Source organism: Aplysia californica, unplaced genomic scaffold (genome assembly GCF_000002075.1).
Source record: "Aplysia californica isolate F4 #8 unplaced genomic scaffold, AplCal3.0 scaffold00586, whole genome shotgun sequence".
NCBI lineage: Eukaryota > Metazoa > Mollusca > Gastropoda > Aplysiida > Aplysiidae > Aplysia > Aplysia californica.
Window position 1 is genome coordinate 447,883 of NW_004797856.1, and position 16,520 is coordinate 464,402.

The window sequence follows — 16,520 nt, forward strand, 5'->3', positions numbered from 1 at the left end:
GCCAGAAGATTAGAGGTGTTACAAGAGAGTAACAAACATAAAAAAGAAGAAGGGGAGATAAGGACGATAGATGTTTGATAGGAAAGAAGGAGCAAACCAAACAAGAGCACCCGCCAACCACCCACAAAGACACTTCAATCAGTGGCACTGCCCCTGGAGGTAACTCCCCCAATGACACAGGTTATATTTGAGAAGGCAGAATGCTCTACGGCACAGCCCATCAGTGGGCTACGTCTGGGGCTGAGAGGGATACAGTATCCCTGCAGAAAGATGACAGATACCAAACTAAGAATAAAACCAGCCAGCATCCCCCAGGCTGAAATCGAACTCAAATCTTCTGCTAGTTAGTTTTGTAAGAGTTTTAATGTCACTTGCAACACAATACGGTCATAAGTGCCGAAGAATAGTTGCGTTGCAAGAGAGAGTTTTTTTGGTAGAGGTTTTACGGCGTTTGCAACTGCATAAGGTCATATGAGCACCAGAAGATTAGAGGTGTTACAAAAGAGTAACAAACATAAAAAAGAAGGAGAGACAAAGACGACAGATGTTCGATTGGAAAGAAGGAGCAAACCACACCAGAGCACCCACCGACCATCAATATATCTTCACAACCTGGGATTGGAACTCACATCGTTTGCATGCAAGGGGAAAAATAGTCCCCAAAAAATACCAGACGCAGGGATGCTTAGTTTTAGTTTTAGTAAGAGTTTTACAGTGCTTGCAACACAATAAGGTCATATGAGCGCCAGAAGATTAGAAGTGTTACAAGAGAGTAACAAACACAAAAAAGAAGGAGGGGAGAGAGACAAAGACAATAGATGTTTGATAGGAAAGAAGAGACGCAGGGATGGGTCGAAAGAAATTTTCAAAATTTAGTACAGCTGTTGACTAATGGCTTCCAGAAGGGGAAAAAAACTTGAGGAAAAAGAGATTTATTAGCAGAGGATGAACACCTGACAATGTGAAGGACTCTGCGACGATAAAGGTTCCAAAATTTTGAAAGAACAGTCAAAGCAAAAGTAAAGACAAATAAGGAAATCGTCCTGTAAGAGCCAGTTCCACGTATCAAGGTTTGAGCAAATTTTTCAGGAGGAACAAAAGACTGATTAATGTAGACAGGTATGTATAAATGATCAACACACCGGAAAAGATCAAGTCCTAAACGCGTCGTAATTTAGGAACTCTTGGCTTTACTGTCGGGTCCGTAATAATTCTTGTTGCGTCATCCAAGTTGTGACAATATTGAAATCCATTGCGCACATCTCAAGATGAGCTAATTTGGAAGCAAAGTGAAAGTTATTTACTTTTTATAGCGATTTTAAGGTGCGGAACTCAATGAAACATACAGAAATGAAGCCCATGAAACGCGCTTTAGATTGGTGAAAAAAAAAATGAAAAAATGTTCGCGCCAAAATCACGATCCGCGGATCTATATGGCTCTTATAGGGCGAGATCCAACAAAGACAGAAATTTTGAAAAACCAGAACACCACTAAAAAACGTTAAGTTGACGAATGGGTCAAACGAAAGAAGATTTCAGCGAGACTTTGTATGGATTTAATTTCTTGGATGTGACATTATTTGCTTGGGTGTGTAAGTTCACTGTTGTAAGAAGTCAGGACTGGCCAGTTTCCGCTGACTAAATTGAGTTTGTTGGGTTTTTTGGGTTTTTTGGTAGCGGTTTTACAGCGCTCGCAACTGCAAAAGGTCATATGAGCGCCAGAAGATTAGAGGTGTTACATACAAGAGAGTAACAAACATAAAAAAGAAGGAGGGGAGATAAGGACGATAGATGTTCGATAGGAAAGAAGAAACAAACCACACCAGAGCACCCGCCAACCACCCACTAAAAACAAGTTTGTTGAAGAAAAGAGAAGTACATAGATATACCATAAAAACAGTCAGGTAAGATTTAGTAAGAGTTCTAGTTTTCGTTTTAGTAGAGTTTTTTTTACGGCGCTCGCAACTGCATTAGGTCATATGAGCGACAGTAAGAGTTTTACAGCACTCGCAACACAAATAGGTCACATAAGTGCCGAAGATTTAGAGAGGTATTACGATAGGACAACATACTAAGAAAAAAAAAAAGGGAGGTGGAGGGGGGGGGAGAGAGAGATTAGTACAATGAAAGTCAGTGACAAAAATCTGTTATATCCTCATCATAATGAAGAATATATTTCCACTCTTCTAAAATGAAGGCCTGTCTTCGTTTAGTTTAGTAAAGAGTTTTACGGCACTTGCAACACAATAAGGTCATATAAGTACCGAAGATTAGAGGTGTTACAAGAGAGTAACAACAAACGTAAAAAAGGAGGAGAGATAAGGACAACAGATGTTTAAGAGGAAAGAAGGAGCAAACCACACCAGAGCACCCGCCAACCACCCACGCCTGTCTTCTCAAGTCATAGATAGGGTGTAGGGTAGGGCAGTAGATTCTACACATAAAAAAAAAAAAAAGAAATCAAGACACTTTCGTCTAATTAAAAATTTATAACTAAATACATTCCTTTCGAGGGTGCGGTGGCTGAGCGGTCAGTGCGCTCGCCTCCGAAGCGGAAAGTCCGGATTCGAGCCTCGGTTTGGACACCGATTTTTTTTAGCCCCCTCCTGCCCACCCAGCAGTAATGGGTACCTGACTTCGAGTTGTGGAAGTAAAGACGGCGTGGAAAGGAACTGGCCACCCTACCATAACATGCCGAAGGCCCAGGATGTTGTCTCACTAACAAGGCAATCCCCAATGTCCGGATCGGATCCGGGAACAACTTTTTACATTCCTTTCTCATACATAGTAATACTGTGTAAGTTTTAATTTAATTTTAGTAGAGTTTTTAGGGCGCTCGCAACTGCATAAGGTCAAATGAGTGCCCAAGATTAGAAGTGTTACAAAAGAGTAACAAACACCAAAAAAAGGAGGGGAGAAAAGGACGATAGATGCTTGATAGGAAAGAAGAAGCAAACCACACCAGGGCATCTGCCAACCACCCACAAAACCGGTGTAGGGCGGGCTCGAAGGACCAATTAAAGGGAACTCAACGTTACCTCGGTAGTTGGCACCTCTGCATGTGAGTATCAATAGTATCATTCCTAACGTTATCTCACTTGGAGGCATCTCTGTACCTATCATTCCCAACGTTATCACAACAGTTGACACCTCTGTACGTGACTATTGAATATTCCTAACGTTATCACGCTAGTAGGCATCTCAGAACCTATCATTCCTAACGTTATCACGCTAGTAGGCATCTGTGAACCTATCATTCCTAACGTTATCACGCAAGTTGACACCTCTGTACGTGACTATCGAATATTCCTAACATTTTCTCGCTAGTTGGGATCTCAGAACCTATCATTCCTAACATATTCACACTTGCTGGCATCTCAGGACCGATCATTCCTAACATTATCTCACTAGTAGAGACCTATCATTCCTAACGTTATCTCACTAGTAGGCATCTCAGGACCTATCATTCTTAACGTAATCACCCTAGTTGGCGTCTCAGAACCTATCATTCCTAAAGTTATCACCCTAGTTGGGATCTCAGAACTTATCATTCCTAACATTATCACAACAGTTGACACCTCTGTACTAGTGCTGGGCGGCTAGGTTCCCGATTATTGAAAGCTAGGCAGGAACCGTAGGAATCAACTCCGAACCCAATTACTTACTTTCTAATAATGTGATTTCTTCCGGTGGTTACCTGGTTGGCTCCGAACATCTGCAGGATTTAGGATAACCTTGATTTCAGAACACTACGAAGCAACAACTTTTATTTTTCAAAAATAAATTCTCTAATAAAAAGAAAGAAGATTTTAATGATTAAAGTAACTGGTAACCGTTGGCTTACGTAAAAAGGAGTCGGAACTTTTCTTCAGTAGCATTAATCGTGGGAATCGGTTCCGGAATCGATTCTTCGCCCAGCTCTACTCTGTACGTGACTATCGAATATTCCTAACGTTATCACGCTAGTTGGGATCTCTGTACCTATCATTCCCAACATTATCACAAAAGTTGACACCTCTGTACGTGACTATCAAATATTCCTAACATTTTCTCACAAGTTGGGATATCTGAACCTATCATTCCTAACATATTCACAACAGTTGACACCTCTGTACCTATCATTCCCAACATTATCACAAAAGTTGACACCTCTGTACGTGACTATCGAATATTCCTAACATTTTCTCACTAGTTGGCATCTCTGAACCTATCATTCCTAACATTATCGCAGTAGTCGGCATCTCCTTTTATTTTTCCTAAGAGTTTTACAGCACTTACAACACAATAAGGTCATATAAGTGCCGAAGACTAGATGTGTTACAAGGGAGTAACAAACACAAAAATTAAAGAGGTGAGATAAAGACGATAGATGTTTGATAGGAAAGAAGGAGCAAACCACACCAGAGCACCCACCAACCACCCACACACGTGAGTATCATTACAGCTTCTTTGTCCACATTTGCGGTGAGAGAAGACATGAGAGGGACAGAAGAAAAAGATGGAAAATATCAAGAGGAGGGGGCCCTTCCTAAGGCAAGTTGTTGCAAGAAAATGTAATCATACCTACGTGCGCGCACGCACGCACACACACACAGACATAAGCACACACACACAGACATAAGCACACACACAGACACACACACACACTAAAGTTCATGCACACGCACACACACACAGACAGACATAAGCACACACACACACAGACATACACACACACTAAAGTTCATCATGCAGAACGTTCACAAATTTCACACACAAAAAATAATCTTTGAAAAACCCAAGGGGGAAACAAACAAATATATAAATCAAAAGAGAAAATTGGAAATAAATAATCAAAAAGAAAAAGAAAAGAAAATCATAATTACAAAAAAATATGTTTAATCTGCTCACATGCAAAGAGTTCAAACGAACTAGTAGATATCATTGTAGTACACACATATATCTGTATATTAAAATAAAGTAACCACCCCACCACATAATCACAAATAAAAAAATAAATTTTAAAAAACCAAAAACAAAACAAAACAATTTTTTTTTCTAAAAAAACGACAAAACTGATGGAATAGGACTATAATATTTCGATCACAGCGAAACGACTGCACTGGCTTTCTGCCACCAGACACCCCTTCATTACTTACTTAATTAAATAATGCAATTTACATGGACGGGCAAGATGGGAATAGATGTCGTTCTATATATATCCCCACCACAATGACTTTGGGAAGGTGGACGAGGAAGCAAGCAACCTACGGACAGCTGCTTCTATAGCCGTCGTCTTATTCTTTAAACAAAACAAAACAAACAAACAAAAAAACAAAAAAGACCTACGGACAGCTGCTTCTATATCCGTCGTCTTATTCTTTAAAAAAAACACACAAAAAACACCATAAATAACTCTTCCCTGCCGGCCCAAATTACAGATTCTCCCGCCTCCTGATGGTACAAGGCCCTTGTTGGTCACGTCTGAAATGTTCTTAAAGAGCACACAAGTTCCTCTTCATATTGTAACGCACTAGGGCAATGTCAAAATATCCCCATCATACCGTATTCCCGGTACAATACTCCAAACTTAAATTATGCCGGATTCCCAGTACACCGGTAATTGGGAGGTCGCGTCATATTTTTAAACTGTTTACCACACGTGTGGTACTTGAAAACCTATCAGAGTTTTGGCATTGGCTCAAAAGTAGGCCTCTTTGTCTGTATTTCTACCAAGTTTCATGTGTTTCTGATATGACAACTCGTTCTCATGTGTCAACCACTTTCTGCACACCTTTGCTCAGGAGGCCAGGTATTGAGGGGAAGTTCGGTTCGGTTCAAGGCGTAAGATTTGACAGGGTTAAAACAACTCACCAGGAAGTTAACTTTCAGTAAAATCTCCGATGACGTGCAAACGTAATAGTTCCCCCCCTTAACAGCAGTGGCACTTATAGTAGAATCCCTGCTGGCTTACAAACTATTTACCCCCCCCCCCGGACAGCAGTGGCACCTAGCAGGGATGTCAAAACAAATTTGTGGAAATACATCCCAACTTTCATTTCTATTTACACAATAATTATCAGGCGCATGTAAAAACAAAACAAAAAAATTTTTTTGAAAAAGAAAAGAAACTGCTGTCAGCGACATTTTCAGACAAGAGAGACAATCACAAACAGACGTTCTGCAGCCTACTCTGTACTGCCGACCGCCATATCTCGGCAAAATCCAGGGACAGCTTTCAGCAAGCATAACCAAACTCTTCTCCCCCCCCCCCCCCCCCCGACATACAGGATTTCAAACAAATCTTTACAAATGATTAAGACAAACAAAGCCACAACAAACAACCTTGTGTGTGTGAAAGCCCAGATGAATCCACCGGAAGACAGAAGCCGCTCACTCGGCTCAGAATCGGAGTTAAAAATAGTCAGTTAACCCTTCCAGCCCCAAGTGTGTATATTTTCAGCGGCGCGTGTACCTCCCACCGTCCCAAGAGAGTATATATTCTCAGTTTCGGGGGGGGGGGGGGTGTAACCACCGAATTTGTGTATTAAAAAAATTCGCTAACCTAACTTAAGTTTAATTTTCATAATATTTATTCATTTACCTTTAAACGTTGTTATACTTTATTATAAACCTAATTACAAAGATACTACATCAATTTTTTTGAATGCACGCTTCTTTTTCTAATATACTGCCCGCATCGGCTGGGACTGGGGTTAGGGACTGCAAAAAAATGGCTGGGGCTGAAAGGGTTAAAAACGCTGGAGGAGGTAGTCTCGGCATCGAGGACATGCGGAGAGGCAAAGATTTCAGGGGGGGGTGGGGGGTGACACTCACTTCTTCCTCAGCACACATATCGTTCCCTAAGAACTATTTCTGAGGCAGCTTGGTGAAATCAGGCGCTCGTCAAAATAATGAAAGTGAAGAAACTGGCAGTTTTCCGCATGTTTGGGAATCGTTTTTACCAATTTTTGTTTTTTGGCTCAACACCTTTATGTCCATTAAAGAACACATTTCTGTATGGATTTTACTGACAAACGTTGATTAAAGGCGGAAAAGATATAAATTTTCATTCAGTTTCCACAGACTCTCAAGCCAGGAAAAAACTCAACTTCGGCGGCAATTTTCTCGTTAATTTTACCTCTGAAAGAAGGTGACCCCACCACCTTCAATCGCCAATAGCTTGACTTGTACCCAAGATAAATGGATACTTTTTTAAAATCAAAAGCAAGGCAAATGGACAGACTTTAAGATGATACCAATAACTCCATAGGTCTCAAAATTGACGAGCGCCTGATTCCACCGCGCCGTGACACATTTCGTCCAAAGTGTGCTTATGCAATGAGGCACTTTGGACAAAATTCGGCAATATGTTGCTCTTGTAGCTGCCCAAATTAGTAACTAGCCAACTGCCAACTTCAGAACCAGATCAAAGATAAACAACCAATGCCGCATATTTAGGCTTGGGTACTAGAAAAGGGGACTTTTTTTTACTTTACGTTACTTTTAATCCGCCACTTATAACCCTTTTGGGTGTCGCAGGTAAAAGGGAACAGCATTATTAATTGGCATACTGCCGTATATAACATCTTAAAACAAAGACTTTGAGGTCCGAACTACAACCATACATGAGGGACTTGAGGATTTAAAAAAACAAACAAACAAGGTTTGTCTTAAAATCAATAGAAGTAAGGTATTCGAGACAGTCTGACCCAAACATTCTTCCGTGGGCATCATTCGAATATTTCTTCCGCACAAACCCGCTGACTGAGAAAAGTCTTACTTTCGCCCAACACTAATCACACGCCCGTGGTTGTGAACAGGATGAGATTGCAGTTTAAAGCCATTTAAAACGTCTTCTTTATGTGCTTTTTTATTTTTATTTTTAGGGTTTTATTTAAGGGGTTGGGGAGAACGGAAGGGGGGGGGGGGCAATTTCAATTGAAACTATTTACAAAACAAAGGCAACGGTCAGCCAATTTGCGATACCCGAGTCGAGGGAAAACTCTGGAAATCTCAGGCCCCGTAGGCAAATTTGTATACGGAGTAAGTTTCCCCTTTTTCCAGAACGCTTTGAGAAATTAAGACTGTCCGTTTACTGACCGTTCATTAAGAGCGCAGAGTAATCTCTCCGTAAAAGTCATATAAAATGGCTTTAGTCTGCAGTGCTTCTTAACCTTTTTTGCTGTCGTCCCAGGCCTCCCTTATATATATAATAATTTAACAACCTCATTCACCACCAGCTCAATCACCGTATCAGTGACTCTTTGTGTCAAAATGTCCAGCATGTCACCTGTCCCAGTTTTCAATGTGGAGATTTTTTTTCTTAATCCTTACACTTACAGTCCTGAATGCAGTCGGCTATAATCATGTGCACTTTTTCAGTTTTCAATGTGGAGATTTTTTTTCTTAATCCTTACACTTACAGTCCTGAATGCAGTCTGCTATAATTATGTGCACTTTTTCCGTTTTCAATGTGGAGATTTTTTTTTTTTTTTTCTTCTTAATCCTTACACTTAGTCCTCAATGCAGCTGGTCAGAATCAGGCGCAAAAGTTTTGTTGTTTTTTTTAAAGTAATATATCCTGAAGATGAATATACAACTTTACTTTTAACACGGAAAGGATCAGTGACAATTTGGACATTTGGCACACATTTTTGACTCATGTTTTCTATGCTCAGGGTGACTGCCAGACTGATTCCAAAACTTTCACCATACACATACTATTTCTAATTACCTACAAATGAAAAGTTACAGAGTTTACAATGAACCATCATTAGTCATATCCGCACCATCATTGAAAAAATGAGCTGTAAAAAAAGTGAGTGAATGTTGTTGTTGTTGTTATCGATCTAACAACACCTGGGCTCTCGCCTTTCTGTCCAATGCCATGTAGTGATAAGTGCAGGTTTGTTGCAGTTGCTGTAATGTTCTGTAAAGTGTGTTGTCAAAGTTAGGTCTCAGAGGGAGAAGTGTAGCTCTGAAAGAGTGAGTGAAAGCAGCGCAACTCGAACAAGTCACGTTTAAACTACTCCCTTGTACTTATGTATCTTTGACATTTCTTGCGACTCTGCGGCGGCAGTCAATTGTTATCAGCGCAAGTAAAAAAAACAACAACTCAACCTACCCACTTGGTGATCATAAGTAAATGAGAAAGTTACTGTTTGCGCAAAACTCGCACTTAGAAAGGAGAAAGACGAGCCAACGTAATGAACACCCACAAGAAGAAGTAAATGACCTGCCTGCCTTAAAAAATTTGGGTTTTCGGTTTGGAGAAAAAAAACTTTTCAACTGTTTTTCTATTGTCAAAATATCATCCACTTCCCCAAAAATTGAGGATCATTCCACAGGCCACAGCGGGGTGTGTGTGCGTGCGTGTGTGTGTGCGTGCGTGTGTGTGGCAGTCACTCTGAGCACCTCACTTATTTCATTCAACCTTACGAGGAAAAAATATTTTTAAAATGGGTATCCCACTTCCCTTTCAACTGTACATAAGGCCAAGAAACACTGCTTGAGGCAATAAATTAATCACTCACTTTCGACAATAAAAATACGTGTGTATATATATACAAACTACACCCAGTCTCTGACCCTAGACCAGGCGGGGGAGGAGAGGGGAAGGGGGAGGGGGAGGGGGAGGATGGGAAGGGAGAGGGGGAGGGGGAGGCCCCCTCATTACTTATTATGACTATCATTGAGCCTCTGTAGATGTGACGGGCGGATTTGCGTGCCGGGGTAGGCCCGACGGCGATTTTGCTGCTGGCGCGTGCTGTTTATGGGGACATTGTCGGTAGGGGGGGAGGTGAGCTTAGATGATGACCTGTGGTGCACGCCGCCCGTGGCTCCGCCCTGCGATGACGTCATGCCGCCTCCCGACGTTGAGGCGGTCGCTGCGGCCGCTGCTCCCCCCGAGGTGTCCATGTCTTCCTGCGCCGAGGTGTCGTAGCCGTTGACGGCCCGCGACGATGCCACCACCGTGGTTGGTCCCTGGTTCACGTGGCCCGGGTGGTTGCCTCGCTGGGTGGCAATGGCGTGGGCGGCCGCCGCGTTGGCCTGGTAGAAGCCCTCCAGCCCGTTGTTGAGCAGTAGGCTGAAATGTGAATATTTAAAGTTTGAAAATTGGGAGAGAGAGAGAAAAAAAGAAAGAAAAAGAGAATAAATAAAAGAACGAAAAAGAGTAAAAAGCGCCCAGGACTAGTGACAACTGTTTCGTATTAATTAAAGCTAGTTTTGGCTTGTTCTTTTAGAGCTGTTCCTGATTCAAGTTTATTAGTAAAGACAAAGCCTCTTTTCCAGCACACATGAGGAGACGGCTCACCTTTCATTCTTGTAGCTCTTGCGGGGCGAGCGAGGCCCACGCTCGGAGATCCAGGGCTGGGTGGCCATCTCCGTCAGCACAGACGGGGCCACGTATGTGAAACCCTGCAGGGGGGGGGGGGGGGAGAGGGAGGGAGAAGAGGAGGAGAAGGAAAATAGAATCAGGTTAGTTGTTTCCCTTTTCTCAAGCGTGTTCCTTTAGTTCGTATATTTTTTGGGAAGAGTTTATCGGCACTCACAACTGCATACGGTTCGTTTTGGGAAGAAATAATTATCCCAAGATCAGGGTGTGGCTGAAAGACATCAGTAGAAGGAGGTAAGCAGTAGCAGTAGGAAGGCAGCAGAAAGGGTAAATAGCCCAGAGGATGGGGCAAAGTTTTAGTTTTAGTAAAGGTTTTACGGTGCACGCAACAACACAATAAGATCATATAAGTGCCGAAGATTAGAGGTGTTACAAGAGAGTAACAAACACAAAATAGAAAGGAGGGGAGATAAGGACGATAGATGTCTGACGGGAAAAAAGGGGCAAACCCCACCAGAGCACCCGCCAACCAAAGCTCACAACATCATAAGATTATATGAGAGCGAGGGACACATTAGATATTTTTAGCTTTGGAAGGAAATAATTATCTTAAGATCAGGGTTGTGGCTGAAAGACATTAACAGAAGAAGCCAAGCAGTAGCAGTAGGAAGGCCGCAGAAAAAGTCTTGGAGCCCAGAGGATGGGGCAAAAGGGGTGAGGGCAGAAAGTGGAGAGGAAAGCAGACGACTGAACAAGGTTAGAGCGAGAAGGAAAGGAGGTGAAAGGAGAAAATTTTAGAGAAAAATTTTTTCCATCATATCAGGATTAGTTTAGTTTATTTTTCATAGGAGTGTTAAGGCACTTGTGACACAATAAGGTCATATAAGTGCAACAAATCAGGAGTGTTAAGGCACTTGTGACACAATAAGGTCATATAAGTGCAACAAATCAGGAGTTTTAAGGCACTTGTAACACAATAAGGTCATATAAGTGCAACAAATCAGGGGTGTTAAGGCACTTGTGACACAATAAGGTCATATAAGTGCAACAAATCAGGAGTTTTAAGGCACTTGTAACACAATAAGGTCATATAAGTGCAACAAATCAGGGGTGTTAAGGCACTTGTGACACAATAAGGTCATATAAGTGCAACAAATCAGGGGTGTCACTGGGTAATAACATACAAATTAACGAAGGAGGAAAGCTAAGGATGATAGACGTTTGATAGGAAAGAAGAAGCAAACTACATCAGAGCACACGCCAACCATCCACATCCCTTGTTTAAAAATAGTAACATACAAATAAAAGGAGAAGAGACAAGGACGACAGATGTTTGGTGGGAAAGCAGAAAAACCACAAGTATCACTGCCGTAAGCTCACAAAACGCCTTTTTAAAAAATTCACAGCAGTTCAAAGAAAAGGAGGGGTTTTCTTTTTGTCAGCATAACCCTTTAAAAAGTGTTCTTTCATAATTTCTAGTTGATTCAAAAACTAGCCAGTCTCACTTTTAATTTTTAAATTTTTTTCACACAAGTACGGTAACTGACCGGGCTTCCGATTTAGCGAATAAAAAAAAACGTCATCAAAATGAGAAAAAAAAGGTGTTTCGTCAGCTTACTGCAGATCAGAGCACCCGCGAGCCACCCATATCCCTTGTTTTAACCCCCCCCCCCCCATTAAAAAAAAACAAACAACAAAAACAACCGGCGCGACTAGCCCCTTTGTCGTATACACCACCTTGTCTTCTTCACTTTACCCTTTCCACCCAAGCAGCGCGAACACTTATCCCCATGGACCAGGATACAGGTGCTGTACATGCTATATCACACCGTCGCCGAACGGCATCCAGTGGGGGAAAAGGGACAGCTTCTCACCATCGCCGATTGGTGTCCCGTGGGGAAAAGGGACGGCTTCTCACCATCGCCGATTGGTGTCCCGTGGGGAAAAGGGACGGCTTCTCACCATCGCCGATTGGTGTCCCGTGGGGAAAAGGGACGGCTTCTTACCATCGCCGATTGGTGTCCCGTGGGGAAAAGGGACGGCTTCTTACCATCGCCGATTGGGGTCCCGTGTGGGGGCAAAGTAATAACCACTCCCGAGCAGTGTAATGACTTACATCAAAGATATTGATGCTGGGACTGAAGACCGTCATGTCGACCGGGGAATCACAGGGCGTCTGCTTGGTGAACTTGGTGTCAAACAGGCTTACATCATAGGCACTGGTCTGTGGGGGTGGAGGAAATAACACAGAATGAGAGAGTGAATGCGGAAAATATGTGTCACGACAAGGTCGAATCAGGCGCTCGTCAATTGTTGGGCATGAGGAGTTATTAGTATCTCCTTAAAACTTGTTAATGTGTCTATCTTTCTAGGAAAAAAGTACTCTTGTGTCTTGAATAGAAATCGATGTATTTGCGATTGAAGGAGGTGGGGGTCACCTGGTTTCAGAGGTAATATTAGATAGAAAATTGCTACTAAAATTTGATGACTTCCAGTCCTTGGAAACTAAACATTTACATTTTTCGCGCCTTTAATCAACGTTTTTCAGAAATACCAACACAGAAATGTGTTTATAAATGGAGAAAAAAGGTGTTGAGCCAAAAAACAAAATTTCAATAAAAATTGGCAAACAGTCAGTAACTTGCCCATATTTTCAATTTCATCATTTTGACCACATATCACCACTCAGCTATTCACATCATGTAATAAGCCCAAAACTTTGTTTAAAAAAAATTATTTGCAGTCTGTAACATTCAATCTGTAGTATCCCTTGCATGAGCTCAAGATATGTTTTAAAAATTGTTTTAAAAATTCAAATTTTAAATGTGGAAAAAGGCAAGAAAAAGATATGTTACAAAAAAAGGGTACAACTGTTAAAAAAATGAAGCAATGAAACTTTTGCTTCTTTGGCTTAGATCATTTAAACAGCTCGCTGACTACATGCGAGAGGATTCTACGTGAAACAGACTAAAAAAAAAAGAAGGAGGGAAGGATTCAAAGAGAAGGAACGTATAAAAGAAGAATGAAGATTTGATGTTATCGATCCAGTATGTTGTTGTGGTTGTTGTTATCAATCCAAGAAGATTTGATAAATCATTGAAACAACGAACAACACAAATAATCGAGTAAGAGAATTCAACAAAAAACAGTAAATGAACTAGAAAATGTATTAAACAAGTCTGGTTAAAGTTGTAACATCATACAAAAGCATTTCAACGTAGAATAGTAATCACTGGTAATGATAATGTAATGAATATCAGGCTTGCCAACTTCCGAGATACTGAATTCTGGAATTTTGATTGCTCCTGAGCGCCACGGACACACACTTCTACTTTTGTGATAGGCTACTAAAAAAAAACCCACCCATACCACAAAAACAGCTAAAACAAACCAGTGGAGAAACAGAGAGACAGAGAGAGAGAGAGAGAGAGAGAGAGAGACAGACAGACAGAGAGAGAGAGAGAGATGAGAATGTAACAGTACAGTTACTACACATATTCCTTCGTCCTCAGCATTTCTATGCCTTTTCTAAGAAAAATAATAATTTTTTTTGGGGGGGGGGGGAGGGAGACAGCGCGCGACGATGGCAATTCTGGAATTTCCTGAAAACTTCAGGAAGGTAAGCAAGCCTGGAAGAGAAAGTATTCCTACCTAACACCACGCGGGCAGTATTGCAAACAGACGTAAGTCATTTTTGGCGGCCTTTGAGACACATCTGTATGCAATACTGCCCGCGATCAATAGATGATAACTTATCACCCATTACAAAAGTAAAAAAGAATCATACTTTCCTACCATGGGGGGGTATTTATGACAGAAATGAGCGGACATATATCAAAGACAGCACACTACAAGATGGTTTAATGAATCCTTAATTTGAATTTCTTCCCAAAAAAAAAAAAAAACAATTTGAAAAAGGAAGAGATTATTCCTGGCTTTATTTTTATTTAAAATTTTAATAAGTTTTAGTAAGAATTTTACGACACTTGCAACACAATAAGGTCATAAAAGTGCCGAAGAATAGAGGTGTTACAAGAGAGTAACATACACAAAAAAAGGAGAAGACATAAGGACGAAAGATGTTAAAGATGTTTGCTAGAAGGAAAGAAGGAGCAAACCACACCAGAGCACCCGCCAGCCAATCACAAAAAAAAAAATACAACCTTTTAATGCGCCCGAAAAACATTCACTTGAGGAAAAAAAAAATTTACAAATCCAAACTTACAACACCGATCTTGATGGGTGGTTCTATTCTCTTGTTCAGTAAGTCGTCCCAGTTGGTGTGACGAAAGAACATGTGGCTCTGAAACATACAAGAAACAACAAAACTGAAATGAATCAAAGCCGAGTTTTGACTTTAAGAATGGCTTTCAGTGAGCGAGGATAACACTTTTCCTTTTTTAACAAGGAATTCTAAGTTTTGTTTCAGTTTTAGTAAAGGTTTTAGGGCGCTCGCAACTGCCTCAGGTCATGTGAGTGCCAGAAGATTAGAGGTGTTTCAAGAGAGTAATACAGGGAGCAAACTACGGCTGGATCAGGCCGATCGCCCGACTCGATCGTCTGAAACTGAAAACAAAACACGTTTGTTTTTGAGGCGATCGAGTCGGGCGATCAGCCCATCCCATCCGTAGTGGGCACCCTGTACAACAAAAATAAAAAAGGAACAAGGGGAGATATGCTTGTTTTGGTAGTCGTTTTACGGCGCTCGCAACGAACAAGGAGAGATAAGGACGATAGATGTTTGATAGGAAAGAAGAAGAGAAGCAAACCACACCAGAGCACCCGCCAACCACCCACTGACATACTAATGAAAAGTTCGAAGTAGTTATGAACAGAAACAAAAAGGCAAGAGCAACTTCTTTGGCCAGCCAACATTTCAGACTGCCATATTGTTTTTTCAAATAGTCAGTGAAAAGATGTGAGAAGTCAGAAGCGCTATTATCAACGTACCATGCCGACTAATCAAACACCTGCTGCTCATTTGAATAATACGAATGCATAATTAGGCATACGGCACAACTACAGACCACACTGGTTGGCCAATGTTGGGAGATAGACGCAATGAATAAATAACCAGTGCAGTAATTACAACCATTGCCTGAATATTATCGTCAAAGCAGAAAGATATTGATTTCTGCTGACTGGGGAAACGGAATTTAGCGTGCGGGGGGGGGGGGTCATGTTGTCCTTTCCTTGACGTAACTTCTTTTTTAGTAAAAGTTTCACAGCACTTGCAACACAATAAGGTCATATAAGTGCCTGAGATAAGAGGTGTCACAAGAGAGTAACAAACACAAAAAAGAAGGGAGGGGAGAGAAAGCCGATAGATGTCTGATAGGAAAGAAGGAGCAAACCACACCAGAGCACCCGCCAACCACCCACTCATGTTGTCCTTTCCTTGACAGCATACAGCCAAGAAAACAACCGTATCGCTTTTGTACAAGCTCAGCCCCTCACAAGATGACACAGACAGTCATCGAGTCACAGGAAGAGCGCTAGTTAGTTTAGTTTCAATAAAAGTTTTAAGGCACTTGCGACACATTAAGGCCATATAAGTGCTGAAGATTAGAGTATTAGTTTAAGTAGAGGTTTTACAGCACTCGCAACTGCATAAGGTCATATGAGTACCATAAGATTAGAGGTGTTACAAGAGAGTAACAAACACAAAAAAGAAGAAGGGGAGAAAAGAACGACAGATGTTTCATAGGAAAAAAGAAGCAAGCTAAAGATTAGAGGTGTTAAAGAGAGTAACAAACACAAAGAGAAGGAGGAGAGATCAGAACGATAGCCATGAAGAGCTGCTAGTTTGCAATTAAACGACCAACCCTAGACTAAGGCTTATGACAAAAGGCCCACCTTGATAGGCGCTGCATCATCAGGGCCGCTTCCAAGACGATCAGACGGGTTCTTCTTCAACAGCTACCGGGGGAAACGAGTGGAAAAAAATATTCATTTATCAAATAAAAACATCAGTCAGAAGTAAAAGACCTAGGCTTCTGATCTGTAACAAAGAAAGATACAGAAGGTCATTTTTACCATCATCCATCAAAATGCTTCCATCTTAACCATCTGGTATAGGTATTCATACGACCTAAGAGCAGGCATCAGAATAACATTGAGTATGTATCTAGCTGGAGATTATCATTGTTAATTTTGCTGCTCATTTATATTATGCATGTGATTGTAAGCCTGCGTGCGTGTG

General features: G+C 41.4%; 1 protein-coding gene across 1 annotated transcript in view; it reads right to left on the bottom strand.

The window, feature by feature from the left end:
• The window catches only part of LOC100533420 (S6 kinase), a gene marked incomplete in the record, with an annotated part of 59,454 nt that overhangs the window by 23,011 nt on the left and 19,923 nt on the right, over positions 1-16,520 (bottom strand). Inside the window, 5 exon segments of the mRNA NM_001204704.1 lie at positions 9,800-10,069; positions 10,298-10,401; positions 12,435-12,542; positions 14,544-14,621; positions 16,175-16,237. Coding sequence (NP_001191633.1) covers positions 9,800-10,069; positions 10,298-10,401; positions 12,435-12,542; positions 14,544-14,621; positions 16,175-16,237 — 623 coding nt within the window.